Below are 26,844 nucleotides of genomic sequence, written 5' to 3'. Positions count from 1 at the left end.
TGGATACCTGCCTATGGTCTTATTCTCTTGGAACTTTGAGCTGATCAACTGACCAGGGTTAAAGAGTGTTGTGGCTGCTGTTTGGTGTTTCTTACATGAGATTTTTCCAGGCGATCTGGAGACAAATCTTCTCCACCCTCCATTGCTCCACTGACCCTGGATCCTCCAGATCTCAGTGAAGAGACAGGGTCCATCCAGGCAGACTGCACTCTGCTGGGAGGCATGAGACAACTGACCCTGGAAGGGATGGAAGAGGAAAATGGGGAGTTTCATCAGATATGTGGGGAGAAGCCCCTGTCACAAGCTTCTGAAGAGCCCAGTGTCAGCATCCAGACCCCTAACCCCACTGACAGTGGGACCCTTCAAGGTACAGCTCTGGGAGTCACAGGGCCCGTTTTTCTCCTCCCAGTTTTGTGAACTGAAGCACCCTACTTCTGACTCTAATAGCACCAATGTTCTAGAACATGAGGATAAAGGTCTCCTCCTCCTATTATTATTATTTTAGTGAGCCTGCTGTAATCATAGTTCTTTGGCATCTTACCAGGGAGTCTTTTCTACTTAATTTATATCTCCCTTAGTATCAGTCTGGCTTGGCATTTGTACCCTTTCTCATTACAGAACCTCGATGATTTCTTCTGATTTCTCTGGGTGGATGCTCCTGGGTTGGGACTTAGTGACTAAACTCCTTTTTGTTGAGTTAGCCAACCCTATTTAAGATTCAGTGCTTAAGAGAGTGTGGGAGAATACATTTCTTTAGAGCTAATGGGATGAGTAGGGATGGAGCTGGGTGGGGAGTTTTTTGTACTATAGCAGTATTCTGTGTGCCTCAGAAAGGATGTGGTTCCTGTATTTTCTTTGCAGAGCAAATGGATGAACTGTTGAAGCGATGTTTCTTGCATGCTTTGAAGTGCCGAGTTAAAAAGGCTGACCTCCCTTTACTCACCAGCACTTTCCTTGGCAGTCAAATGTTCTCCTGCTGGTATGGAAGGCAGGGTGGGGCTGGGATCAGGGTGTGAATTTTCTCTTGTTCATTGGTGGGAGGGAAGGATAAGTTGATGGGGGAATTGGTTGAGGGATGTGATAGGAATAGTAAAGTGCAGGGATGATCTAGCAAAGATTAAATCCCAAGTTTTAAAAATGCAGATTATAGCCAATGAAAAGATATTATGAAAACAGATTATTAAAATCCCCAAGATTCTCTGAGTACAACCTCTGTGGTGATGACTGTAGGCTGTCACTCACAAATCAAGTAACACGTCCGGTGCAGGAACAATCCTTTTTCAAGAGACTCCTTCTGGAACATTCAACTCCATTACACTTCTAGAAATGTAAGTGTACCTTTTAGATTATATCAGAAGGAGGCAGTGTGAACCCTCTTTCTCACTCCCAAGCTCAAGCCACCAGGAAAGGGGGCATTTTTTTAAAAAAAAGATTTTATTTATTTATTAATGAGAAAGGTAGGAGCAGAGAGAAAGAACCAGGTATCACTCTGGCACATGTGCTGCTGGGGATTGAACTTAGGACCTCATGCTTGAGAGTCCAAAGTTTTATCACTGCGCCACCTTCCAGACCACAAAAAGGGGCATTTTAAGAGAATAGAACCTGGACTTTGAAAACAGCCATCTGGCTTCAACTACTAGCTTCCTAGGATACTGGAGTCATATGAATTTATTTATTTATTTATTTATTTTTAAATTTTTTAATTAATTTTTTTATTTTTGAGAGAGATGCAGAGAGAGAGACACACAGAGAAACAAACACCAGAGTACTGCTCAGCTCTGGCTTATGGTGGTGTGGGGGATTGAACCTGGGACTTAGGAGCCTCAGGCATGAGAGTCTGTTTGCATAACCATTATGCTGTCACCCCCACCCTAGTCATATGAATTTAAACACATTCCTGGGTTTTGCTGATCCCTTAATGTCTAACTCTTGTAGAATTGCTGTCAGGAATAAATAGCTCAACAGTAAGCACCTGATAAATATTATCTTGTCATATTAACATTTACTTGATTTTTTTTGAACCTTTTAAAAATGTTTGACTTGCTGTTTATTAGATAGAGACAGAGAGCTATTGAGAGGAATAGGGAGATAGAGAGGGAGACAGAGAGACACCTGTAGCACTGCTTCACCATCTGTGAAGCTTCTTCCTTACAGGTGAGGGTCTAGGGGCTTGAACCTGTGTCCTGGGTCCTTGCTCATTGAAAGCAAACTTTTTCCTTTTTTTTTTTTTTTTTTTTCGAAGCGGCCTATTTATGTGTGGAATAATTCTTCTTCTTTTTAAAATTATCTTTATTTATTGGATAGAGATAGCCAGAAGTTGAGAGGGGAAGGGGGTGATAGAGAGGGAGAGAGACAGACACCTACTGCACTACTTCACCATTTGCAAAGCTTTCCCCCTGCAGGTGGGGATCGGGAGCTTGAACCTGGGTCCTTGCACATTGTAACATGTGAGCTCAACCTGGTGCGCCACCACCTGGCCCCTATGTGTGGGATTCTTTAAAGCATCCTATACTAGTGTGGTGTCTAAAATATGTGTCAGGAATTCTGGCAATTTGCCCTTACCTTGCTAGGTTGCAAGGATCTGGGAAGGAGATCCTAGAATATTCTCTAGAATAGAGGTTTTTGACCTGAAAGACCTTCCTATAAATTCCTGTTATTACTTGACAAATTTTTGAGAGGAGATTTAAGCTCTGGAGAAAAGAAAAGAATAAAGCTTTCATTAGAAACCTCCCCCTGAAAACTAGGCTTAGTAGAGTTAGCAAACTTTTTCTATGAGCCAGATAGTAAACAAATGTTTTAGGCACTGTAAGTAAGGCATATAGTGTATTTCATCTCAACACTGCATTGCAGCATGGAGGCAATGACAGACAGAAGATGAATGGATATGGCCAGAACTGGCTGTCAAGATGGAGTCTGATAAATTCTGCTGTAGGTCAGGCTGCCATGGTGAGCTTGGTATTAGAAAAGCTTACCATGTGGTAAAGCTTTTGAGTCTGGAGAGCACTGTCCAAGAATCTAGACCTATATCTAATACAATAGCCAGTAGCTGCATGTGTCTATTTAAATTCAAATTAATTAAAATTGACTAAAATGTACTCTTTGCCTCAGTTACATTAGATATATTTTCAGGTGCTTACTAACCACATGTCATTAGTGGCTCCTATATTGACATCACAGAACCTTCCATCCTTATTAGAAGATTTGCTGGACAGCAGTGATCTAGAGTGTCCAATGTCTGCCACTGGGCAGAGTGGAACAGCCTGGGGAAGACTGAAGGGAGCATCCCTCCTCAGTGTCAGGCAGTTTCCAGCACTTTGCTTTCTTAGCTTACCTTGCCTTTTTCTGTCTGCTATCAGCCCCGAAGGCCAACTACTGGACATCAAGAAGTCAAGTTACAAGAAGGTAAGCAGGCACTTTCTCTGCAGATGCACACAGAGAGTTGTGTCAGGGCACATAGGACATGAGCTGGATGGACACTGGGAAGTCTGGTTTACACAGCTGAGGCTAGAATAAAAGCTTTTTGATTCCAGGAATGAGAGAGGAAGAGCAGTTGCCCTGGGCTGAGGCAGCTGTGTGGGCACCCATTCTCCTTTCTACCACTTTACACTTGGCAAGAATTCTGGAAAGTTTCACTAGTTTCTAGCAGCTTCTCACTAACCTGCCCTCAATGTGGGTACCTCCCAGTTCCTAGTTTGATCAGGCCAGGGATTTTCACACCCCCTCCCCAGGACCTGTCTTGCTTGATGCCTGCCTGGCACACCATAGGTGTTCAGTATGTGTGTAGAATCAATGAAGTCCCCATACCACTGCCCTCTCTCCCTTAGCTCTCTAAGTTCCTGCAGCAAATGCAGCAGGAGCAGATTATACAGGTGAAGGAGCTGAGCAAAGGGGTGGAGAGCATTGTGGCTGTGGATTGGAAACACCCGAGGTGAGTGCAGGGGGACTGGCCACTGTAGCTCACTTGGCCCCAGGGAACCTGGGCCACAGACTGGAAGTTGACAAGATACTAGTATAAAATGTGTTTTTTCTTTCCTTCTGCTGGGTTTAGGATCACATCTTTCGTCATACCCGAGCCCTCCCCGACCTCCCAGACTGTCCAGGAGGGTAGCAGGGAACAGCCCTATCACCCTCCAGATATAAAATCCCTCTACTGTGTCCCAGCCAGCATGACCCTGCTCTTCCAGGAGTCTGGCCACAAGTGAGTTTTTGGAGAGCAGTCCTTTTCTGTCTGCTTGGTGTTCTGGCCTCTTAACCTGCGTAGTGCTCTTCTGCCATCGGCAGAACTGCTCTGCTCTGGTATCCTTTCCTCTGCGATCCACTTCAAACCTCCTCTTCGGAAGTGTTTCTGGACTCATGATAGTTCCTTTCTGTACCTGTGATTACTTTTAACACAGCCCTGCTCATCTCAGCCAGGAAGAGGGAAGATTGAGGTCAAAAGGCTGAGGAAGCACCCTGCTGAGCAGGGTGTTGCAATTTTTCTCCAGCAGTGTGAACTAACCCCAGTCACTTCTCACCTAGGAAGGGGAACTTTCTTCAAGGCAGTGAGGTGCGGACAGTTGTCATTGACTACATCAAGAAAAATGATCTGGTTGATGCAGACAACAAAAAGTGAGTGAGTGGGGGAGAACTCTGTCTTGTTAGGTTTTATCTTTACCACACTTAGACATGCTTGTAGAAGAAATCTGGTGTAGAAGGAAGTATAGGAGATCACAGCCTTTTAGAAATAACCCAGTGTTTTCCAACCCATACCTAGAGTTATGGTCTAGGCTATTCAGATCCATATGTGCCATCAACATTGAATGTTGACTGAGAAAATATCTGATACACTCATAACTAATTTGCAAGTGCATATGCTAATGTCAGGAATAAAATGCAAGTTTTCAAAAAGTTTATTGAAGTCACTAGCTTTTTGGCACTCTAACTTCTATTTTCTTAATAAGTGGGTATATACAAGCTACCAAATAAAAGGCATTTCATTTTAATTAATTTATTCACTTTCTTAAGATTTACTTTAGTGAGCTGGGTGGTAGTGTACCCTGTTGAGTACCCTGTTGAGTACCATCTACAAGGACCCAGGTTCAAGTCCCAACTCTCCACTTGTAGGGGGGGAACCTTCACAAGCAGTAAAGCAGTTCTTCAGGTACCTCTCTTTCTCTTTGTCTCCCCATCTTCTCAAATTCTAGCTGGCCTATCAAATAATTAACATTTAAAAAATAAAAAAGGGGGAATTGCAGTTCACCAAGCTCTAGGAATAACTTTGGTAGCAAAAAAGAAAACAATTTTTTAACTTATAAAATATTTATTTTATTAAATGGGGATGGAGGGGTGATTTTGTATGTGATGCCAGGGATCAAACTTGGGACCTCATGCTTTAGAGTCCAGTGCCTTACCACTGTGCCAATTCCTGGGCCATGTAAACATATACTTTTAATAATAAAGAAATACAATTGGGGGCCAGGCTGTAGCGCAGCGGGTTAAGTGCACATGGCACAAAACACAACGACGACCCGGGTTCGAGCCCCTGGCACCCCACCTGCAGGGGGGTCACTTCACAAGTGGTGGAGCAGGTCTGCAGGTGTCTATCTCTCTCTCCCTCTTCTGTTTTCCCCTCCCCTCTCAATTTCTCTCTGTCCTATCCAATAAAACATGGAGGAGGAAAAAAATTTCCAGGAGCAGTGGATTTGTAGTTCTGCCACTGAGCCCCAGCGATAACCCTGGAGGCAGTAAATAAATAAATAAATAAATAAGTTTCTCCTTTCAGAAGATTTATTTACTTAAAGAAAAAACTTGTAAAGTAAAAAGTAAAAAAGTAAAATTGTAAAATAAAAAAGGAGCTGCCATGCCTAGTCATGCATGATTGAGTAATAGCAGAGCCAAGAATCTTGCATGGTAACATGTTTGCACAACCAGGTGCCCCGCCCTTCAGGATCTGATGTTATCTTAGTTAACTCATTCTGTTTTCTCCTCCATTGCTTGCTTCTACATTTTTCTAGGAAAAATAGTTGTACCTCGCATCAAAGGGCACATTTCTTTATGATTTATGTCCTCATTGTATAGTCTAATACTCCTGAATGACTGACGAGATATAGGAAATGAATCCTGAGTTGGCCACTGGATTAGAAGGGGGCAGTGCTGGGGATTCTTTATTGCTTCTTCTTTCCCTGCAGTCTTGTGAAATTGGATCCCATCCTATGTGACTGCATCTTAGAGAAAAACGAGCAGCACACAGTCATGAAGCTTCCATGGGACCATCTTTTAACCAGGTAGAGGAAATTGCAGCCCCTTTCCAATATTTCTGTCCCTCTCCCTTAATAACCATTACATTGAACAACCTTCATCACTGACCTTTTCCCATAACTCATATTGTGTCAGTCTACATATATGCATGCTTCAGTAATTCTGAAGATGAGGATCTTTGGAATGATTTGAGCCAACACAATTTAGAAGAATTTAAGGAGAAAGAAAAGGAACTTTAATTAAAAATAAGAATTTCAAAAAGATCTAGGAGCAAAAAAAAAACCAAAAAACAAAAAACAGGCTTGGGGAGTTATTTTAAAGGGAGGGTGGAGCCAAGATGATGACTGGAAAGTAGCAGCACCCGTGGGCTCTGACAAAAACTGCTAAAGTTTTCAGAAAAAAAAAATTATAATCTTTCTTTTCCACAGAACCAAGACTAAAATAGTTTGTATCAGGAATTAGTAAAGTACAACTTATGGGCCAACTCTGGCCTGCTACCTGCTTTTCTAGACAAAGTTTAACTGGAACACAGCCTTACCCTCTTCCTTATGTATGGGCTGCATTGTCATCTAGGAGTGGAACTGAGTATTTCTGACAAAGGTCATATTGTCTTCAAAGCTTAAAGCCTTTTATAGAAAGTTTGTCAACGCCAATATGTATAGTAATACAAAAACATGGTAGGTAAAAGAAATTCCTTGCAGTAAAAATGTTCCTCTCTACTAAAGAGGCATTGTTAGAACATGTCCAAAATTTTTTTTTTTAAAGAACATGTTAGAAAGCAGTACTTCCTTGGGCTAGGTAAAGTTATTTTAAGACAGATATTAAACTCCAAATGCAGCTTGAACATGTCAGTGACCCTCAAAAGTCACTGATATTTCCATTCCTGAATCAGTGGGTCTTATATTTGTCTATACCTAGGGGAGCTTTTAAAAATATATATGCTTGACCTGAGATTCTGACTTGATTAGTCTAGCTTCCTGATGATTGAGCGGTTCTAATATGCAGTCAAGGGCTAACCACATTCTGCAAGATTAGCATCATATCCAGTGGCCTGTTGGTATTGGGATATGAAAATTTTATTTTTGTTGCCTTAATCAGTCTACAGTTCATTGACTCCTATTACAGGTGTTTAGAAAAAATGCAGCCTGCCTATCAAGTGACCTTTCCCAGACAGGAGCCCATTTTGAAGAAAGGAAAGATCTGCCCAATTGACATCACCCTGGCACAGAGAGCTTCTAATAAAAAGGTGATTTTGAAAAGAAAGTGATTTAGTGTCTCTGCTAAGTTCTAGTCTCTCTAAAGTGATCAGAAAGTTTTAGCTTGACTTCAAACATCTCAAAGGTTTGTTGATGAAACATCCATGTTTGTGTGATTGCCTAGGCAATGTATAAAACTTGGAAAACTGACCTTTCACTCATTACTCTCTAAGATGTTGTGCCAGGAAATTTTGCTGGAGTCTGGTCCCAAAAGTAAATAAGTTATTATTATTTTTTTTAATTTATTTTATTTTTGAGAGAGATGCAGAGAGAGACAAACAGAAACACCAGAGCAGTGCTTAGCTCTGGCTTATGGTGGTGCAAGGGATTGAACCTGGAATTTAGGAGCTTCAGGCATGAGAGTCTGTTTGCATAACCATTGTGTTATCTCCCCTGCCCAAGTCATTATTTTTTCCACCTTAGAACTGTGTTGTGAGATTTTTATCTCGTATGTGTTACCTGGGCCTTACCCAGTAAAAATAACTTGTGAAAAATTGCTAAAGGAACTGAATATGTTTAGCTTGGCAATATAAATTGTAGGGAAGAGAGTATATCTGTCCTTTTGTCCTAAGGAAAAGTCTTATTCTGTAGGCCTTGAGAAGACGGTAGAAGTCATTCAAAGACAGACTTGTGTTCAAAAGAAAAGAATTTTCTAGTATTGTATGATTACATGCATGAGCTTTAGATTTGGAGATGTAGGTTCAAATGCAACCTTTGCCTCACTGCTTAACTTTGAACAAATGACTTAATGTCTTAATTAGCAATAATCATACCTTGGATAAATCTCTTTGGCTACAGTACTGCCACTGCAAAAAGCTGACTTTATAACTTTTTGTCTGATTTTCCTAATGTGAAGAATGAGAACACTATCTAGCACTCAGTGTAGAAACATTCAACACATTAGGATCATTCTTCTGCATGTTTCAACCCATTGTTTCCAACACCATTTGTTGAAGAGACTCTGCTTTCCCCATGTAATAGTCTGGGCCCCTTTGTCAAAGATTAGATGTCCATACATGTGGGGCCTCATTTCTGGGCTCTCAATTCTATTCCACTGGTCAGTGTGTCTATTCATGTCCCAGTACCAAGCAGTTTTGATGACAATGGCCCTATAATACAGTTTGAGATCTGGGAGTGTGATGCCTCTAGTTCTGTTCTTTTTTCTCAAGATTGTTTTGGCAATTCTAGGTCTTTTCTGGTTCCAGATAAACATTTGTAGCATTTGTTCTATTCTCCTAAAAAATGTGCTTGGGATCTTGATGGGGATAGCATTAAATTTGTAGATGGCTCTGGGTAATATATTCATTTTGATGATGTTAATTCTTCCAACCCATGAACATGGAATATCTTTCCACTTCTTTGTGTCTTTTTCAATTTCTTTATTGAGTAGTGACTCATAATTTTCAGTATACAAGTCTTTCACTTCTTTGGTTAGGTTTACTCCTAGATATTTGATTGTTTTTGTTGCTATAGTAAAAGGAATTGATTTCTGGATTTCAGCTTCTTCTAACTTAGTGCTTGCATAGAGGAACGCCACTGACTTTTGAATGTTAATTTTGTAGCCTGACACATTACTGTATTGCCTGATGATTTCCAAAAGCTTCTTGCTGGATTTCTTAGGTTTTTCTGTGTATACTATCATGTCATCTACAAATAGAGAGCATTTGACTTCTTCTCTTCCAATCTGTATCCCTTTAATTCCTTGCTCCTGCCTGATTGCTATGGCAAGAACTTCCAACACTATGTTGAATAGTAATGGTGATAGTGGGCAGCCCTGTCTAGTACCTGATCTGAGTGGAAATGCTTCCAGTTTTTCACCATTGAGTATGATGTTGGCTGTAGGTTTGCTATATATAGACTCCACTATCTTCAGGAATTTCCCATCTATTCCCATTTTTTGTAGTGGTTTGATCATAAAGGGATGTTGTATTTTGTCAAAGGCTTTCTCTGCATCTATTGATATGACCATGTGGTTTTTGGTCTTGCTTTTGTTGATGTGGTGGATCACATTGATTGATTTACGTATATCAAACCAATCTTGCATGCCTGGGATAAACCCCACTTGGTCATGATGAACAATCTTTTTAATATACTGCTGTATCCGGTTGGCTAGAATTTTGTTCAATATTTTCGCATCTATGTTCATCAGAGATATTGGTCTGTAGTTTTCTTTTTTGGTTGTGTCCTGTCTGCTCTTGGTATCAGGGTGATGTTGGCTTCATAGAAGCTGGCAGGGAGTATTACAGTGTCTTCAATCTTCTGGAAGACTTTTAAAAATAGAAGTATTAGTTCTTCTTTGAAAGTTTTGTAGAATTCATTTGTAAAGCCATCTGGTCCAGGACTTTTATTTTTGGGGAGATTTTTGATAACTGTTTCAATTTCATTAGCTGTGATGGGCCTGTTCACGTTATCCACTTCCTCTTGACTTAGTTTTGGAAGTTGGTAGGTATCTAGGAAATCGTCCATTTCTTCCAGGTTCTCTAGCTTGGTGGCATATAGTTGTTTATAGAAGCCTCGCATGATATGTTGAATTTCTGCGGTGTCTGTTGTGATATCTCCTCTTTCATTTACTATCTGATTTATTTGGGTTTTCTCCCTGTTTTGTTTTGTGAGTCTGGCTAAAGGTTTGTCAATTTTGTTTACTCTTTTGAAAAACCAACATTTACTTTTGTTGATCTTTTGTATGGTTTTCCTATTCTCAGTGTTATTGATTTCTGCCCTAACTTTAGTGATTTCTGTTCTTCTGGTTGCTTTAGGGTTCCTTTGTTGTTCTTCTTCTAGGTCTTTAAGATATGCAATCAGGCTGTTTATTTGTGCTTTTTCTTCTTTCCTAATGTGTGCTTGTGTAGCTATGAACTTCCCTCTTAGGACTGCTTTAGCTGTGTCCCAAATATTTTGATAGCTTGTGTCTTCATTTTCATTGAAGTCTGGAAACATTTTGATTTCTTCCTTTATTTCCTCTTTTTTTTTTCCTTCCCTGTAGGCTATGGGAGCCTGAGGGCTTTTAAACTATCAATAGGCTTCTTAGCTTAATCACTGACTCCTGACCAAGAGATAAAGCAGGGTGTGGCAGAGATAATCCAGTGGTTATGCAAAGAGACTTTCATAGCCCCTCAGCTATGCCACCGAGGTATGGGTCTTCTGAGTTTCCTGGTTAGATCTCTGTCCCCTGGTGTCCCTCTTGTTGCTGCTGCAGATTCTGAGGGTAGTAGCAATGGAGACTCAGAGTTACACTTGGTGAGTCTCTGGGGAGTCCTTTCCTCCCTTAAGCTGTCCCCTTGTTGGTGGAGCAGAGTGGAGGTGGTGTCTCAACTGATAAACTGCTGAACTGTTAGCAGTCACTTAATCTCTCCTTAGGCCCCTCTCTCCTCTCTGTCACCAGCCACATGTGTTTGTACTCACCGGTGATTTACTGGGTTCCTGTGGTCATTCTAGTCCTGTCTTGTTTCGGTCCCAGGTGGTCTCCTTTGGTATTCCTAGTTGATCTGGGAGAGGAGAGGAGAGGAGAGGAGAGAAAGCGATCTGCTGCTTGTAGCTCCATCTCTGGAAGTCCCAAGGGGTTTTTATTCATTCATTTTTAGGTGTGAAGGTTTTGTTTTTTGTTAAAAAGAGCCTTTATCTTGCAGAAATAAACACGGAAATATTTGTAGATGAAATGATCTTAGGTCTAGGAGAATGTGAGTAAAGGAATACGAGAATAGATGTTGATGAAATAGATGTGAGTAAAAGTTGACCATGGAACAGGGATAGCAAAAAAAAAAAAAAAAATGTTGACCATGTTGAAATTGGTGGTGAATACATAAGGAGCTCCTCATTTTGTTGTTGTACGTTTATGTTTTAAATTATTCATAATGAAAAAAAAACTTAAAAGTATATGGTGCCAAGGAGGTAGTTCAGCTGGGAGGGTATCAGCTTTTGACACGCCCATCACCAAGTTCAAGTACAGTCCCTACTGCACTGGACGAAGTGTTGGTGCTGTGCTGCCTTTCTCTCTTTCTTTTTGAAAAAGTCAGCCTGTGATGATAAAAAAAAATGTATATGTTTATATGTGAGAGAGATATTTATCCCACTATATTTAAAATATATTATATAGAATCAATATAGAAGTACAAAAAAATTTATTGGGATGAAGTGTAATTGGTTATAGTGATGGTGAACATAAAGGATAGGGAGTATGCTGAGGCTCCAGAAGACCCTCTGGATGGGTTACATATGGTCTGCAACCATGGTCACTTTTCTGTCCCCCTAGGTCACTGTGGTCCGGAATTTGGAGGTCTATGGACTCGACCCATGCTCAGTGGCTGCCATTCTCCAGCAGCGATGCCAGGCCAGCACTACTGTCACTCCTGCCCCTGGTACCAAGGACAGCCTGCAAGTCCAGATCCAGGGAAACCAGGTCCACCACCTTGGCTGGCTGTTGCTTGGTGAGTATCTCCTCTAGAAAGCAGAAACAGTGGTCTAAATAGGGGAGTAGGGGAATGTTCCCAACTCAACTCACCCTAGTTATCTATGTATCTAGGTAGAGCATAGAAATGCACCCAAGTGGGTGAGCTACCTCCTAACCCCTCTACCATACTTTTAGAACAATTCTCTCTTTTCAAAGAACATTTGCTGAACTCACCATTCTGTGATCTTTCTGGGCTTTTTAAGGCACCCTTTCGCTTAATCACAGTGACTACAGGACTGCTTCTGTTTTATAGATGAGGAAATTGAGGTTCAGAGAAGTATCCAGGGAGTCGAGCTGTAGCGCAGCGGGTTAAGCGCAGGTGGCGCAAAGCACAAGCAAGCACAAGGACCGGCATAAGGATCCTGGTTTGAACCCCGGCTCCCCATCTGCAGGGGAGTCGCTTCACAGGTGGTGAAGAAGGTCTGCAGGTGTCTATCTTTCTCTCCTCCTCTCTGTCTTCCCCTCCTCTCTCCATTTCTCTCTGTCCTATCCAACAATGACAACAACAATAATAACTACAACAATAAAACAACAAGGGCAACAAAAGGGAATAAATAAATAAAATAAAATAAAAAGTTTAAAAAAAAAAAGAGAGAAGTATCCAGCTATTGAGTGTTGCAGCTGGGTTCTGAACTTTTTTTTCATCTTTATTTATTTATTGGATAGAGACAGCCAGAAATCAAGAGGTAAGGGGGAGACAGACAGAGAGAGAGAGAGAGAGGGAGCGCTGTGCTCTGCTTTACCACTTGCAAAGCTTTTCCCCTGTAGGTGGGAAACAGGGGCTCGAACCTGTGTCCTTGCACATAGTAATATGTGCACTCAACCAGGTGCGCCACCACCCAGCCCCTGAACTTTGTTTTGTCAGACTCCAGAGCCTCAGTTCTTTCTGCCAACTCTGAGTGTCACTCAGCCTACAGTTGTTCTCAAAAACAAATATGATCATGTCACTCCCCTCTAAATTTTTTTTCTATCTTTTTCCTGTGCTTTCAGGAAAATGTCTAAATTTAATAAATAAATCCCTCTTGGTCCAACCCCAGTCTTCCATTCAGGCTTTCTAGTAGTTCCCACAACCCCAGACCTCATGCCTCTGGTCTCTGTGTTTTGCCCTCACTGAACATGCTTTCCCACAACATGAGTCTGTTTGACTTTATTTTTTATTTTTTTAAAACAAAGTAATGCTTAACTAGCTTATGGTGATACTAGGGACTGATCCTAGAACATTGAAGCCTCAGGCATGAAAGGTGTTTTTTTTTTTTTTTCCATAACCATTAAGCTATTTCTCCAGCCAGAGTCTGACTTTAAAGGCTTATGAGCCTAGCTCACAGGAATCCTATCTCAGAGCATGTTTCATTTTCCCCCACCTCAATTTTCTTAAATTAGCATTTCAAAGATTGCTAGCACAGTACTTCCCACTTATATTTCTGGCAATATCTGCAATTTGGCTGATTTTCAATCTCTGATGTCTGAGTTATTGCTAGACTGCATACCTGAGATAGAGAACTTGCTGTTTCCCTCCAAATTATTATTACTGTTATTTTATTTATTTTTTGGTGGAGATTAATGGTTTACAGTACATTCACTGACATATGAGTACAATCCTCATCTCCCCATGATAGGTGCCTAATAAACATTCTCATCTCAGACTACAACTGCCCTACATCCTTTTCTTTCACACACCAGGACTAAATGTCCTTTCCATTTTCACTGCCTCCTTTACCCTCCTCCCCCAGAGTTCTTTGCTTTAGTGTAATATACCACCAACAGTCCAAGATTCACCTGTGCTTTCCCTTTATCAAGATCTGGCACACAGTAAATGCTCAACCAGAAATTCATGTCATGGCTTAATGCAGTGCACTGCAATTTATCTTTAAATAAAGATTGCCCCCCCCCATATGAAGAAATACAGAGGAAAATAGAGACAGACATGACTAAAACAGACACATGTATTTATGAATAAATTATAAGTGCCTGAAGAACACCTAGAAAGTAGCTACCAGTGTGAAAATTCCTGAGATACATACTTCAGCATTGAGGTGGCAGGCTAGATGCTTCACCCCAGAACTTCTCATTGGAGTTCAGTTTGAGCTGGGTATAGAAGTTGAGATCACATGATGGAAACTATCTGGACAGAAGATTGGCAACAAGAATGAGACACTGCAGGACTAAGTTAGCTGTGCAGATCAGGGGCCCATGGAGTTTGGGACCAGAAAGTGACATTGTAACAAAGAGGAAGAGGTAGAAGGCAGGAGGAGAGCAAGCTCATGTCCACTGAGGAGTGTCTGCTTTTTTGTATTGTAGAAGAGTATCATCTTCCTCGAAAATATATCCAAGGCCTAGAGAAGGCCCCCAAACCTGGCAAGAAGAAGTGACAGACTTTTCATGCAGTGAATAGAGTGAAAATTCAAGCTCCAGGCTGGTAATTTATATGAGCATTTTCAGCATTTATAAATAAAAATATAGTTCTTTACTAAAATAAACTTTTATTCTCTTCTAAATATGATTTTACTCATTTTCTCCATTTAACTAAAATGTTGAGCTGTATTTTCAAGCCAGATGCATTTTTAAAAATGATTTATTACGAGAGAGAATGTGAAAGAGGAGAAGAAAGGACCAGAGCACTATTCAGTTCTGGCATAAGGTGATGGCAGGGATTGAACCTGTACCTCTATGAGACCTCACACATGTAAGCTGGTGCTTTAACAGGATGAACTATCTCTCCTGTATAAGTCATTTTAAACCAAAAGAAGAGGGGTTGGAAAGATTGCTCACCTGGACAGTATCCCTGGTCTGTCATGTGCTTACGCCTGACCACCACCCCCCCACCCCCCGTACACACACACCACCACCACCACCATATTGGAGGAAGCTTTGGTGTTGTGGTATCTTTCTATTTGGGGAAAAGAAAGTGAGGTCACACACTAGAGTGCACACATTGCCATGTGCAAAGACCTGGGTTCAAAGCCCTGGTCCCTAGGTAAGGGTATATAGCATAATGGTTATGCAAAGAGATTGAGGCTCCAAAGTCCTAGGTTCAATCCCCTGTACCACTATAAGCCAGAGATGAACAGGTAAAAAAAGAAAAGAAAAAGAAATATTGAACTTTGTATTCAAAATGGACTGCACTGGAGGTGATTAATCTTAGCAAAATAAACAGAAGACAACTACCAGATGGTTTCACTCATGTGGAATATAGAGATCTGATTTGCATGAACTTGACAAAACTGAAACAAACAAAAAAATCCAAACAAAGCAGATGCAAACAGTTTGTAAGATTTATAAGAACTATGGTATTTATCTTTGGGAGGTGGTGATACAGAACTTTGGTAGTGGATATGGTGTGGAACTATACATTGTAATCTTAGAATCTTCCAATAAACTATTAATAGCAAAACAACAAACAAAGCTCTGGTTCCCACTTGTAGGGGGGAAGATTCACAAGTATTGAAGCAGTGCTAAAGGCATCTCCCTCTCCGTTGCCCTTTTCTCTCTCAATTTCCGTCTCTTTGGAAAATGGAAAAAAGAAAACAAAATTGTCCACCAGGAATGGTGGATTTGCTAGGCAGCAAGCCTCAGTGACAAAAAAAAAAAAAAAAAAAGTGAGTCCACAGCAGTAAATCCCCAGTGGCAACAAAAACAAATATATATGTATATATCAGAAGAAGGTGTAGTGGAATACCTTTTCCATTTCCATGGTTTCAGTGGTTTAGTTCCTCCTATGCTTTTAAGACTGAATAGGCTGTTCAGAGTTTAGGCAGATGAGACTTTCCTGTTTTTACAGTGGCTCTACCAAATTTGATTTTATACAAAGAAACATTTGGATAATTAGCATTCAATCTGAGGGAGTATGGAATAGATGGTTATAATGAAATAAAGTGTTCCTATAAAGACAAACTTTGCTCAGTCTTGGAAAGAGTTTCAGAAGAGGTTGTGTCTTGCCTTATGAATCCCTGTTAAAGACAAAGTCAGGAAATAGCAGGGCTGGATCTAAAATAAACACCATCTCTTAACTGTAGTCTACTCCAGAATTCTGCTATCAAGACCTGTGTTTGGATTTTCCAGTAATGGTGACACAACTGCATTGAGCCTTTCCCCCTTTCCTCTTTATAACATCCTTGGTATGTAGAGGAGGGCAGGGGTGGCTGTGGAATAAATTCTGTTTTTTTTTTTTTTTTAATTTAAGAAAGGATTAATTGACAAAACCATAGGATAGGAGGGGTACAACTCCACACAATTCCCACCGCCCAATCTCCATATCCTACCCCCTCCCCCGATAGCTTTCCCATTCTCCATCCCTCTGGGAGCATGGACCCAGGGTCATTGTGGGTTGCAGAAGGTGGAGGGTCTGGCTTCTGTAATTGCTTCCCCGCTGAACATGGGCGTTGACTGGTCGGTTCATACTCCCAGTCTGCCTCTCTCTTTCCCTAGTAGGGTGGGTCTCTGGGGAAGCGGAGCTCCAGGACATATTGGTGGGGTCTTCAATCCAGGGAAGTCTGGCCGGCATCCTGATGACACCTGGAACCTGGTGACTGAAAAGAGAGTTAACATACAAAGCCAAACAAATTGTTGAGCAATCATGGACCCAAAGCTTGGAAAAGTGGAGAGGAAGTATTAGGGAGGTACTCACTGCAAACTCTAGTGTACTTCTGCTTTCTTACTTTGGTGCCATACTCCAAACTCAGTCAATTTCTGCTTTGCGTTTCTACTTCTTTCTTTCTTTCTTTTTTTTTTTACATGCATAACATTCCCCAGATTCCCATTTAACAATACAACCCCCACTATTTCATTCATCATTTTTCATGGACCTGTATTCTCCCCACCCACCCACCCACCCACTCTTTTACTTTGGTGTAATACTCCAATTCCATTTCAGGTTCGACTTGTGTTTTCTTTTCTAATCTTGTTTTTCAACTTCGGCCTGAGAGTGAGATCATCCCCTATTCATCCTTCTGTTTCTGACTTATTTCACTCAACATGATTTTTTCAAGGTCCATCCAAGATCAGCTGAAAACGGTGAAGTCACCATTTTTTACAGCTGAGTAGTATTCCATTGTGTATATAGATCACAACTTGCTCAGCCACTCATCTGTTGTTGGACACCTGGGTTGCTTCCAGGTTTTGGCTATTACAAATTGTGCTGCCAAGAACATATGTGTACACAGATCTTTTTGGATGGATGTGTTGGGTTGCTTAGGATATATCCCCAGGAGGGGAATTGCAGGGTCATAGGGTAGGTCCATTTCTAGCCTTCTGAGAGTTCTCCAGACTGTTCTCCACAGAGGTTGGACCAATTGACATTCCCACCAGCAGTGCAGGAGGGTTCCTTTGACCCCACACCCTCTCCAGCATTTGCTGCTGTTACCTTTTCTGATGTGTGACATTCTCACAGGAGTGAAGTGATATCTCATTGTTGTCTTGATTTGCATTTCTCTGACAATCAGAGACTTGGAGCATTTTTTCATGTGTTTCTCGGCCTTTTGGATCTCTTCTGTGGTGAATATTCTGTCCAAGTCCTCCCCCCATTTTTGGATGGGGTTATTTGTTGTCTTGTTGTTGAGTCTGGCAAGCTCTTTATATATGTTGGTTATTAAACTCTTATCTGATATATGACATGTAAAGATCTTCTCCCATTCTGTGAGGGGTCTCTTGATATGGGTAGCGGTTTCTTTTGCTGTGAAGAAGCTTTTTAATTTGATGTAGTCCCATAGGTTTATACTTGCCTTAGTCTTCCTTGTAATTGGATTCGTTTCATTGAAAATGTCTTTAAAATTTATGCGGAAAAAAGTTCTTCCAATATTTTCCTCTAAGTATCTGATAGTTTCTGGTCTAACATCCAAGTCCTTGATCCACTTGGAATTTACTTTTGTATTTGGTGAAATACAGTGATTCAGCTTCATTCTTCTGCATGTTTCAACCCATTGTTTCCAACACCATTTGTTGAAGAGACTCTGCTTCCCCCATATAATAGTCTGGGCCCCTTTGTCAAAGATTAGATGTCCATAGGTGTGGGGCCTCATTTCTGGGCTCTCAATTCTATTCCACTGGTCAGTGTGTCTGTTCATGTTCCAGTACCAAGCAGTTTTGATGACAATGGCCCTATAATATAGTTTGAGATCTGGCAGTGTGATGCCTCCAGTTCTGTTCTTTTTTCTCAAGATTGTTTTGGCAATTCTAGGTCTTTTCTGGTTCCAGATAAACATTTGTAGCATTTGTTCTATTCTCCTAAAAAATGTGCTTGGGATCTTGATGGGGATAGCATTAAATTTGTAGATGGCTCTGGGTAATATATTCATTTTGATGATGTTAATTCTTCCAACCCATGAACATGGAATATCTTTCCACTTCTTTGTGTCTTTTTCAATTTCTTTATTGAGTAGTGACTCATAATTTTCAGTATACAAGTCTTTCACTTCTTTGGTTAGGTTTATTCCTAGATATTTTATTGTTTTTGTTGCTATAGAAAAAGGAACTGATTTCTGGATTTCAATTTCTTCTAACTTAGTGTTTGCATAGAGGAACGCCACTGACTTTTGAATGTTAATTTTATAGCCTGACACATTACTGTATTGCCTGATGATTTCCAAAAGCTTCTTGCTGGATTCCTTAGGTTTTTCCATGTATACTATCATGTCATCTGCAAATAAGGACAGTTTGACTTCTTCTCTTCCAATCTGTATCCCTTTAATTCCTTGCTCCTGCCTGATTGCTATGGCAAGAACTTCCAACACTATGTTGAATAGTAATGGTGATAGTGGGCAGCCCTGTCTAGTACCTGATCTGAGTGGAAATGCTTCCAGTTTTTCACCATTGAGTATGATGTTGGCTGTAGGTTTGCTATATATAGACTCCACTATCTTCAGGAATTTTCCATCTATTCCTATTTTTTGTAGTGTTTTGATCATAAAGGGATGTTGTATTTTGTCAAAGGCTTTCTCTGCATCTATTGATATGACCATGTGGTTTTTGGTCTTGCTTTTGTTGATGTGGTGGATCACATTGATTGATTTACGTATATTAAACCAACCTTGCATGCCTGGGATAAACCCCACTTGGCCATGATGAACAATTTTTTTGATATACTGCTGTATCCGGTTGGCTAGAATTTTGTTCAATATTTTCGCATCTATGTTCATCAGAGATCAATATCTGTAGTTTTCTTTTTCTTTTTGTGTCCCTGTCTGCTTTTGGTATCAGGGTGATGTTGGCTTCATAGAAGCTGGCAGGGAGTATTCCAGTGTCTTCAATCTTCTGGAAGACTTTTAAAAGTAGAGGTATTAGTTCTTCTTTGAAAGTTTTGTAGAATTCATTTGTAAAACCATCTGGTCCAGGACTTTTATTTTTGGGGAGATTTTTGATAACTGTTTCAATTTCATTAGCTGTGATGGGCCTGTTCACGTTATCCACTTCCTCTTTACTTAGTTTTGGAAGTTGGTAGGTATCTAGGAAATCATTCATTTCTTCCAGGTTCTCTAGCTTGGTGGCATATAGTTGTTCATAGAAGCCTCGCATGATATGTTGAATTTCTGCAGTGTCTGTTGTGATTTCTCCTCTTTCATTTACTATCCGATTTATTTGGGTCTTCTCCCTTTTTTGTTTTGTGAGTCTGGCTAAAGGTTTGTCGATTTTGTTTACTCTTTCGAAGAACCAACATTTACTTTCATTGATCTTTTGTATGGTTTTCCTATTCTCAATGTTATTTATTTCTGCCCTAACTTTAGTGATTTCTGTCCTTCTGGTTGCTTTAGGATTCCTTTGTTGTTCTTCTTCTAGGTCTTTAAGATGTGCAATCAGGCTGTTTATTTGTGCCTTTTCTTGTTTCCTAATGTGTGCTTGTATAGCTATGAACTTCCCTCTTAGGACTGCTTTAGCTGTGTCCCAAATATTTTGATAGCTTGTGTCTTCATTTTCATTGAACTCTCGAAACATTTTGATTTCTTCCTTGATTTCCTCTTTGACCCAGAAGTTGTTAAGAAGTGTACTGTTGAGCTTCCACATTTTGGCACTGTTACTAATCTTTTGTTGATTGTTAAGTGTTAGTTTAATTCCACTGTGGTCTGAGAAGATGCTTGGGATGATTTCAGTGCTCTTGAATAGGCTGATGCTGTCTTTGTGGCCTAACATATGGTCTATCCTTGAGAATGATTCATGTGGATTTGAGTAAAATGTGTATTCCAGTTTCTTGGGATGAATGACTCTGAAAATGTCCAATAGTTCTAGTTTATCTGTCTCTTCATTTAGCTCCCTTATGTCTTTACTGATTTTCTGCCTGGATGATCTGTCAAGTTGAGATAGTGGAGTATTGAAGTCCCCTACTATGATTGTGTTACTGTTAATATATTGCTGTAGCTCTTTCAGTAGAAGTTGGATGTATTTAGATGGCTTCTCATTGGGTGCATAGATATTAATAATTGTTAAGTCCTCTTGATTGACTGATCCTCTGAGCATTAAGTGGTGTCCATTCCTATCTTTTTTAATCTTATGTATTTTAAAGTCTATCATGTCAGATATGAGAATAGCTGTTCCTGCCCTTTTTTGTGGGCCATTGGCTTGAATGATAGTTTTCCATCCTTTCACTTTAAGTCTGTGTTTGTCTTGTTGAGTTAGGTGAGTTTCCTGTAGACAACATATTGTTGGGTTGTGTTTTCTGATCCATTTTCCTACTCTGTGTCTTTTAATAGGTGAATTCAGGCCATTGACATTTATTGATATCAAAGATTGAAGATATTTTAACGCCATTTTTGTAGAGTTTTAGAGTGTTTTGATATATGTCCTATTTGTGGTGGTCTGGTTGTTTATAGGAGACCTTTCAGAACTTCTTTCAGGGCAGGCTTGGTGATGGTTGCTTCCTTCAACTGTTGCTTGTCTGAGAAGGTTTTGATGCTTCCATCTAGTCTGAATGACAATCTAGCAGGATATAGTATTCTTGGCTGAAAGCCTTTCTCATTGAGCACTCGATAGATATCTTGCCATTCTCTTCTGGCCTGTAATGTTTGTATGGAGAAGTCTGCTGCTAATCTTATGGGTTTTCCTTTGTAGGTGACTCTTTGTTTTTCTCTTGCAGCCTTGAGGATCCTTTCTTTATCCTTATTCCTTTCCATTCTAAGTATGACATGTCTTGGTGTCTTTAGGTCTGGGTTAATTCTGTTTGGGACCCTCTGGGCTTCTTGAATCTTTATGTCTTTGGTGTTGTCTAGACTAGAGAAATTTTCAGCTATTATGGCCTGGAGAACGCTTTCTTCCTCCTCTTCTCTTTCTTCCTCTGGTAAGCCAATAATGCGTATATTGTTTCTTTTGAAGTCATCCCATAGGACTCTGTTGTTGTTTTCAGCATCTCTTAATCTCTTTTTGACATCTCTTACCTCTTTTTTAGTTGTCTCTAATTCATCCTCAATCTTGCTAATTCTGTCTTCAGCCTCATTGATTCTATTCTCTCTGCCCTCTACTGCTTTCTGGAGTTCATCTATTTTGTTGCCCTGCTCTGATACTGTTTTAGCTTGTTCAGCTAGTTGCCTTCTTAGCTCAGCGATTTCAGCTTTCAGCTCTCTAATAACCATGAGATTATTAGAATTTTCTTCCATATTCTCATTTGTTGTTCCTGCATTTCTGATTACAATTTTTTCAAATTCTTTACTCACTCCTGTTATTATTTCCTTAGCTAATGTTTGGATGTTGAACTCATTGTTTTGTGCTTCACCCTCTGGAGGACTTTTAGCTGGACTCTTGTCCTGGTTCGAGTCTCCAATATTTTTTCTTGTTGTTTTAACCATTTTATATAAGTTAACAGTTTTTTCAATCCCTGAGTTGGAGTTCAGTGGTGTAAAAGCCTTTTTTTTTTTCCCCCCTGTAGGCTATGGGAGCCTGAGGGCTTTTAAACTATCAATAGCCTCTTAGCATAATCACTGACTCCTGACCAAGAGATAAAGCAGGGTGTGGCAGAGATAATCCAGTGGTTATGCAAAGAGACTTTCACAGCCCCTCAGCTATGCCACCGAGTTATAGGTCTTCTCCTGAGTTTCCCGGTTAGATCTCTGTACCCTGGTGTCCCTCCCTGTTGCTGCTCCAGATTCTGAGGGTAGTAGCATTGGAGACTCAGAGTTGCACTTGGTGAGTCTCTGGGGAGTCCTTTCCTCCCTTCAGCTGTCCCCTTGTTGGTGGAGCAGACTGGAGGTGGTGTCTCCACTGACAAACTGTCGAACTGTTAGCAGTCACTTAATCTCTCCTTAGGCCCCTCTCTCCTCTCTGTCACCAGCCACTCGTGTTTGTACTCACGGGTGATTTACTGGGTTTCTGTGGTCATTCTAGTCCTGTCTTGTTTCGGTCCCGGGTGGTCTCCTTTGGTATTCCTAGTTGATCCGGGAGAGGAGAGGAGAGGAGAGAAAGCGATCTGCTGCTCATAGCTCCGCCTCCGGAAGTCCGAAAAAATCAAATTCTGTTTTTCTGTGTACTATATGACAACAAGCTATATGAACTTCTCAGTGCTACCTATCACTAGTTTCATGAAAAGCAGATGCTTTGGTTCATTTCTAAGTTTTGATAAACTTGCCGAAAGATACACTTTTTTTGAGACATGCTTTGGATATTTTTAAGAATGTCTGTTGTACCCTCTCCTAGAGGGAGGAAGCTGGATGACCACTTGGGAACTCTGCAACATGAGGACACCCATTGTATTGTGTGTGTTCAATACTTTTTAATCCATTTATTTCCATGATGACTAAGATGCTACTTTGATGGATGTTAATGTGAAAGGACCATTTGGTCTTCTAACCCTTTTCCTCTAGGTGAGATGATTATATACCTTTAAAGACACACTCCTATCTTGGATTCTCCCCTCCCCCCTTTTTAATTTAATTTTATTTTATTGGCACCAAAATGATAGCTGGGGTTTGGTGTTACAAATCCACCACTCCCAGTGGCCATTATTTCCTTCCCCCCACCTTTTTGTGATATTTGATAAGAGAGAGAGAAATTGAGAAGGGGAAGGGGAGATAGAAAGGTAGATATCTGCAGACATGCTTCACTGCTTTTGAAGCTTCTCCCTGCAGGTGGAGAGCCCTTGGAATGGGGGATGCTTCACAAGCCATAAAGCAGGTCTGCACGTATCTTTCTCCCCCTCCTATCTCTGTCCTATACAATAAAATGGAAAAAAAAAAAAAAAGGCCCCTAGGAGCAGTGCATTTGTAGTGCCAGCACCGAGCCCCACCTTGGAGGCAAAAAAGAAAAAGAAAAAAAAAAAGTAAAGAAACTGAGAGGGAAGGGGAAGATAGGGTGAGAGAGAGAGATACCTGCAGCACTGCTTCACCAGTCATGAAGCTTTCCCCTGCAGGCAGAGAACAGGGGCTTAAACCTGTGCCCTCATATACTGTTACATGGGGGATCCTTACACAGGTCCTTGTGCTTTGCGTCATATGCGTTTAACCTGCTGCGCTACCGCCTGGCTCCCTCTTTTCTACCTCTTTGTCTCCTGCAATAAGTTGCTTTCCTCTCCAGCTCCATGGAGATATACAACAGCCAGTCACTAGGTAGCACTCTGCAGTCCCATGACTTTGGACAAGTGCCTCAAATGTGTTTGAACAGTCACCTCATTCCTATTTGTTTCTAGAACAAAGTCTGCCTTTGTCAAGAAGTGTGTGTGTGCTGTACTCTGTTCCCACCCTCTTTCCCAGATGCCATTTTCCTCACAGCTAAATTTAAGGAAGACATCTCTAGCCTGAGTAATTTTTGCAACAAGTTTTTATTACATAAAAAAACCCATATAAGACATTTAAAAAGAAAATATCCTGAAAATGAACATGGGCACACTGGACAACACAATGATAGAAGGCACTACCATCAGTCATACCCACCTTGGGGAGGGGAGAGATACTTTCCACACACACTTCAGAGGCTCAAGTCCTCTGTGTGGCTTTAGGGTCTAACTAATTTAGATAAAATCTGAATTTCCCCATAATTTTCTTATTAAATAAACATCCCACCTCTTTATATATAGCACTATGCCTTTATGTATATTTGTACATGGATTTCTTTCTCAAAAATAAAATAGCCATCCCCATCAGCAGGAGATTCTCAGCAGCATTCACAGCAGTTGCAGCAGGAGCTGTACCTTCTATTCATGTTAAAGACATGCAGCATGAAGGGAAAAGAACTCTCTATCCACTCCTTGTAATATACAGCAGGAGGAGAGAAACTTTTTTTTTTTTTCTGATGGAAGTGATAAGGCTGAGTATGAAATGAGATATCCAGAGCTTTTTGTGGTTTCAAAAAACCTTCTAAACCTGCTAGCTTATCTTGCTTTTGCAACTCTAAGGACAGTACGTAGCTCACGTGGGATCGAACCTCCTTAGGTGGTAGGGACTTAGCAAAGGTCAGCGAGGGAACGTCAGAGGATACACAAAGAAACTTGGGCTTGAAGCAACCCTAGTGGAACTTGGCAAGGCAAAGGACAGCAAAGAAATGGTTTCTCAGAGGCTGGATTGGAAAACCAGTCCTTGTCCCTCTGCACTGGAATGTTTTTGCAGCCTGGCTACTTGAGTTATATGATTTTTTTATTCTTTGAAGTTTAAGAACCTAACCAAGAAGGCAGTACAAATGTAGAGTGGGAGGGGCCAGGTGGTGGTGCACCTGGTTGAGTGCATACATTACAAATGTAGAGCGGGAAATCTGATCTTCCCTGTCAATATTGTTTGAATTCATTTCTTGAAGTCAAAGCCTAGGAACTCAGTGATGGAGGGCTCTCCTGGTCTTGTCCCCCACCCACACTGCTGCTGTCCATTTCCTGATAGCAAGCCAGCAATAGGGCTTCAAGCAATCACACCCTACTCCTTTCTCGGAAAACAAAAAGGCACTGAAGTCAGTGGAGAGGCCAGGCTTGAAAGCTCACTGAGCCTATAGCATCATGGCCTGTGCTCACTGAGCCTATAGCATCATGGCCTGTGCTTCTTATAGAAAAGTCTCTGGGTTGGCTGAGTGGAAGATTGCCCCTCTGTAACCAAGGCAATTCCTCTGGCAGCATCTGGGGATGAATTCTGGAATCCCAGTGGGAAAAGAGAGGCAGTGCAGGAGGGCAAGGGGGAAACCAAGTCAGGCAGACCCTCTCTTATTTTCCAGTGTGTGGGGGGAAGCTGGAGACAGCCTGGGCATAGTTCTCAGCAGTGCTTTTGGGCTCCCACTGACAATCTGATTTCCATGCTTGTCATTTAACATAAATGGCTGGTTTCCCTTTGATGGGAACACATGAGAATGATGTTAATATTAAATTTAATCTGGTAACTTAAACAGTTGCCTAGTACCACACAGATGCAGATGCAGATGCCTTTGGGTTTACATAAGCACAGACTCTTGGGTGATGAGGCCAGGGCAGGCTGCAGCTTTTCTGGAAATGTCTGGGCTGACTTCAGCTTTGGTGCTCCTTACCTGAGCATCGTGGCCATTGTCTTTATGACCTTCTCTTAAGCATGAATAATGAGCACCTTGAGACAGAGGGGCAATCCTTTTTATGAGCACTATTCTGCTTCTCAGGGCTTAGTTCAGACCTGCTGAGGAATACACTATAACTTCTGACTTATAAATAAAGGTACTGTGGTGGCAAAGTGAGAACTGAAGAATGAAAACCAGTAAAAGAACACAGAGCTCTGAAACCTTTTCTCTCTCTTTTTTCAGCTAGTGTGAACAGTTCCAGTTTGGTAATGAGAGAGACAACTATTTGGTTTGTGAAAGGCTTGCAGATGGCACGAGGATGACTGAAGGTCTTGCTGCTTCGTGGCAGTGTGCAGAAGGGCACAATCCCTCACAAGCATGTGGCCACCAGAGTCTGGCTGGCTGGGCACAAATGTACCTACCAGAGGTGTCCTGAGAAAAAGTGTCTGTTGCAAAATAATTAATAGTAAAAATAAATCCATGGGCATGGGGAGAGGAAGAAAGACCGGTTAGCCAGGCTTGCCCTGGGATTCTCTTAAGGCTTCTTCTAGTTTCTTCCTAAACTTGTCATACTTCTTCTGCACTTGTTGAATTTTGTCTTGCTCCTCTTTTTCCAGGATTGTTAGGAAGTTCTGGAGCTCAGGGATGGAGAAGGCATCCCACTATCAGGTGAGAGGAAGGCAGGGGAGAGAAATAGGAGACTAGTTACAAACTGAATAATAACCTGAGAGCCCATATCTAGCTTCAGTTTGTACATAGGCATAGGTTTCGCATGTAACACCAGCAGTGGAATTTCTGACTAAGAGTTTCTGATTCCATAAGACTTACTTGCTCGTTTTGAGAATAAATAACCTTACATTTTCTCTACAGCAGCCAAACTTATAATGGTGATATTGGACAGGGTCCCTGCTGACCTGCTCTGGGCCCCTGCTTTGGGCAGTTCAGTCCTGGCTCCCAGCATGGTGCAAATGAAGGAGAAATGAAGTGCATTTGAGCTTTACTCAAGCCATGTGACACTGGGCACATCAGCTACTCTCCTCAGCCTGTTTTCTCATTTGCTGTCAGGCAATGCAGACTCAACTTGTCACGTGCAAAGTGCTGCAGAGCCTGTTGGCCAGAACCTGAAGAGGGGTCTTTACTTCTCAGGGCAAAAGGCAAGTCTGACTTCTCTTAGACTAACTCATGGGTGGAGGTCATGTTGAGTCTAGGGATTTGTGCTCCTATGCATTTTGAGCAAGAAAGATTTATGTGAAAACATCAAGATTATATGTGAAAACATCATATCTGCTTTAATCCCCACATGGGACACAGAAACAAACTGAAATCCATAGAGGGAAGGTGGTGTAGCCACAATCAGAGCTGTGTCAGAAGAACTTGAACCATGGTCTCTGAACAGCCAGACCTATGACTTTCTACTAGGTCTGCACTGTTTAAACACTTTTTTTTTTGGAAGGGGTACTTTTTTTCTACAAACAGTATCTTTCACACTCCAGT

The 26,844-nt window shown here is 41.1% G+C and overlaps 2 protein-coding genes across 7 annotated transcripts in view; one reads left to right on the top strand and one right to left on the bottom strand.

Annotated features, from left to right (window-relative positions):
* EIF2D (eukaryotic translation initiation factor 2D) overlaps positions 1-25,721 on the top strand; it is a 35,529-nt gene extending 9,808 nt beyond the window's left edge. Inside the window, exons 6-15 of one of the 5 annotated variants that reach the window (XM_060178764.1) lie at positions 111-367; positions 862-979; positions 3,357-3,402; positions 3,825-3,928; positions 4,049-4,198; positions 4,519-4,608; positions 6,168-6,263; positions 7,363-7,483; positions 11,743-11,917; positions 25,594-25,721. In XM_060178764.1, the coding sequence (XP_060034747.1) occupies positions 111-367; positions 862-979; positions 3,357-3,402; positions 3,825-3,928; positions 4,049-4,198; positions 4,519-4,608; positions 6,168-6,263; positions 7,363-7,483; positions 11,743-11,917; positions 25,594-25,673 (1,237 nt within the window). In that variant the 3' untranslated portion in view covers positions 25,674-25,721. Of the gene's footprint in view, positions 1-110; positions 368-861; positions 980-3,356; positions 3,403-3,824; positions 3,929-4,048; positions 4,199-4,518; positions 4,609-6,167; positions 6,264-7,362; positions 7,484-11,742; positions 11,918-14,238; positions 14,436-25,593 lie in introns of those variants that run through there. The other 4 variants (XM_060178765.1, XM_060178767.1, XM_060178766.1 and 1 more) reach the window with 4 other exon arrangements.
* Positions 23,650-26,844, bottom strand: part of RASSF5 (Ras association domain family member 5) — a 99,757-nt gene continuing 96,562 nt past the window's right edge. For both annotated transcript variants that reach the window (XM_060178769.1, XM_060178770.1), the window contains one exon: positions 23,650-26,012. In XM_060178769.1, the coding sequence (XP_060034752.1) occupies positions 25,860-26,012 (153 nt within the window). In that variant the 3' untranslated portion in view covers positions 23,650-25,859. The remainder of the gene's footprint in view (positions 26,013-26,844) is intronic.

Source organism: Erinaceus europaeus, chromosome 19, assembly GCF_950295315.1.
Source record: "Erinaceus europaeus chromosome 19, mEriEur2.1, whole genome shotgun sequence".
Taxonomy (NCBI): Eukaryota; Metazoa; Chordata; class Mammalia; order Eulipotyphla; family Erinaceidae; genus Erinaceus; species Erinaceus europaeus.
Note: the sequence above shows the minus strand (reverse complement) of the source record. Positions and strands in the feature narration are given on the sequence as shown.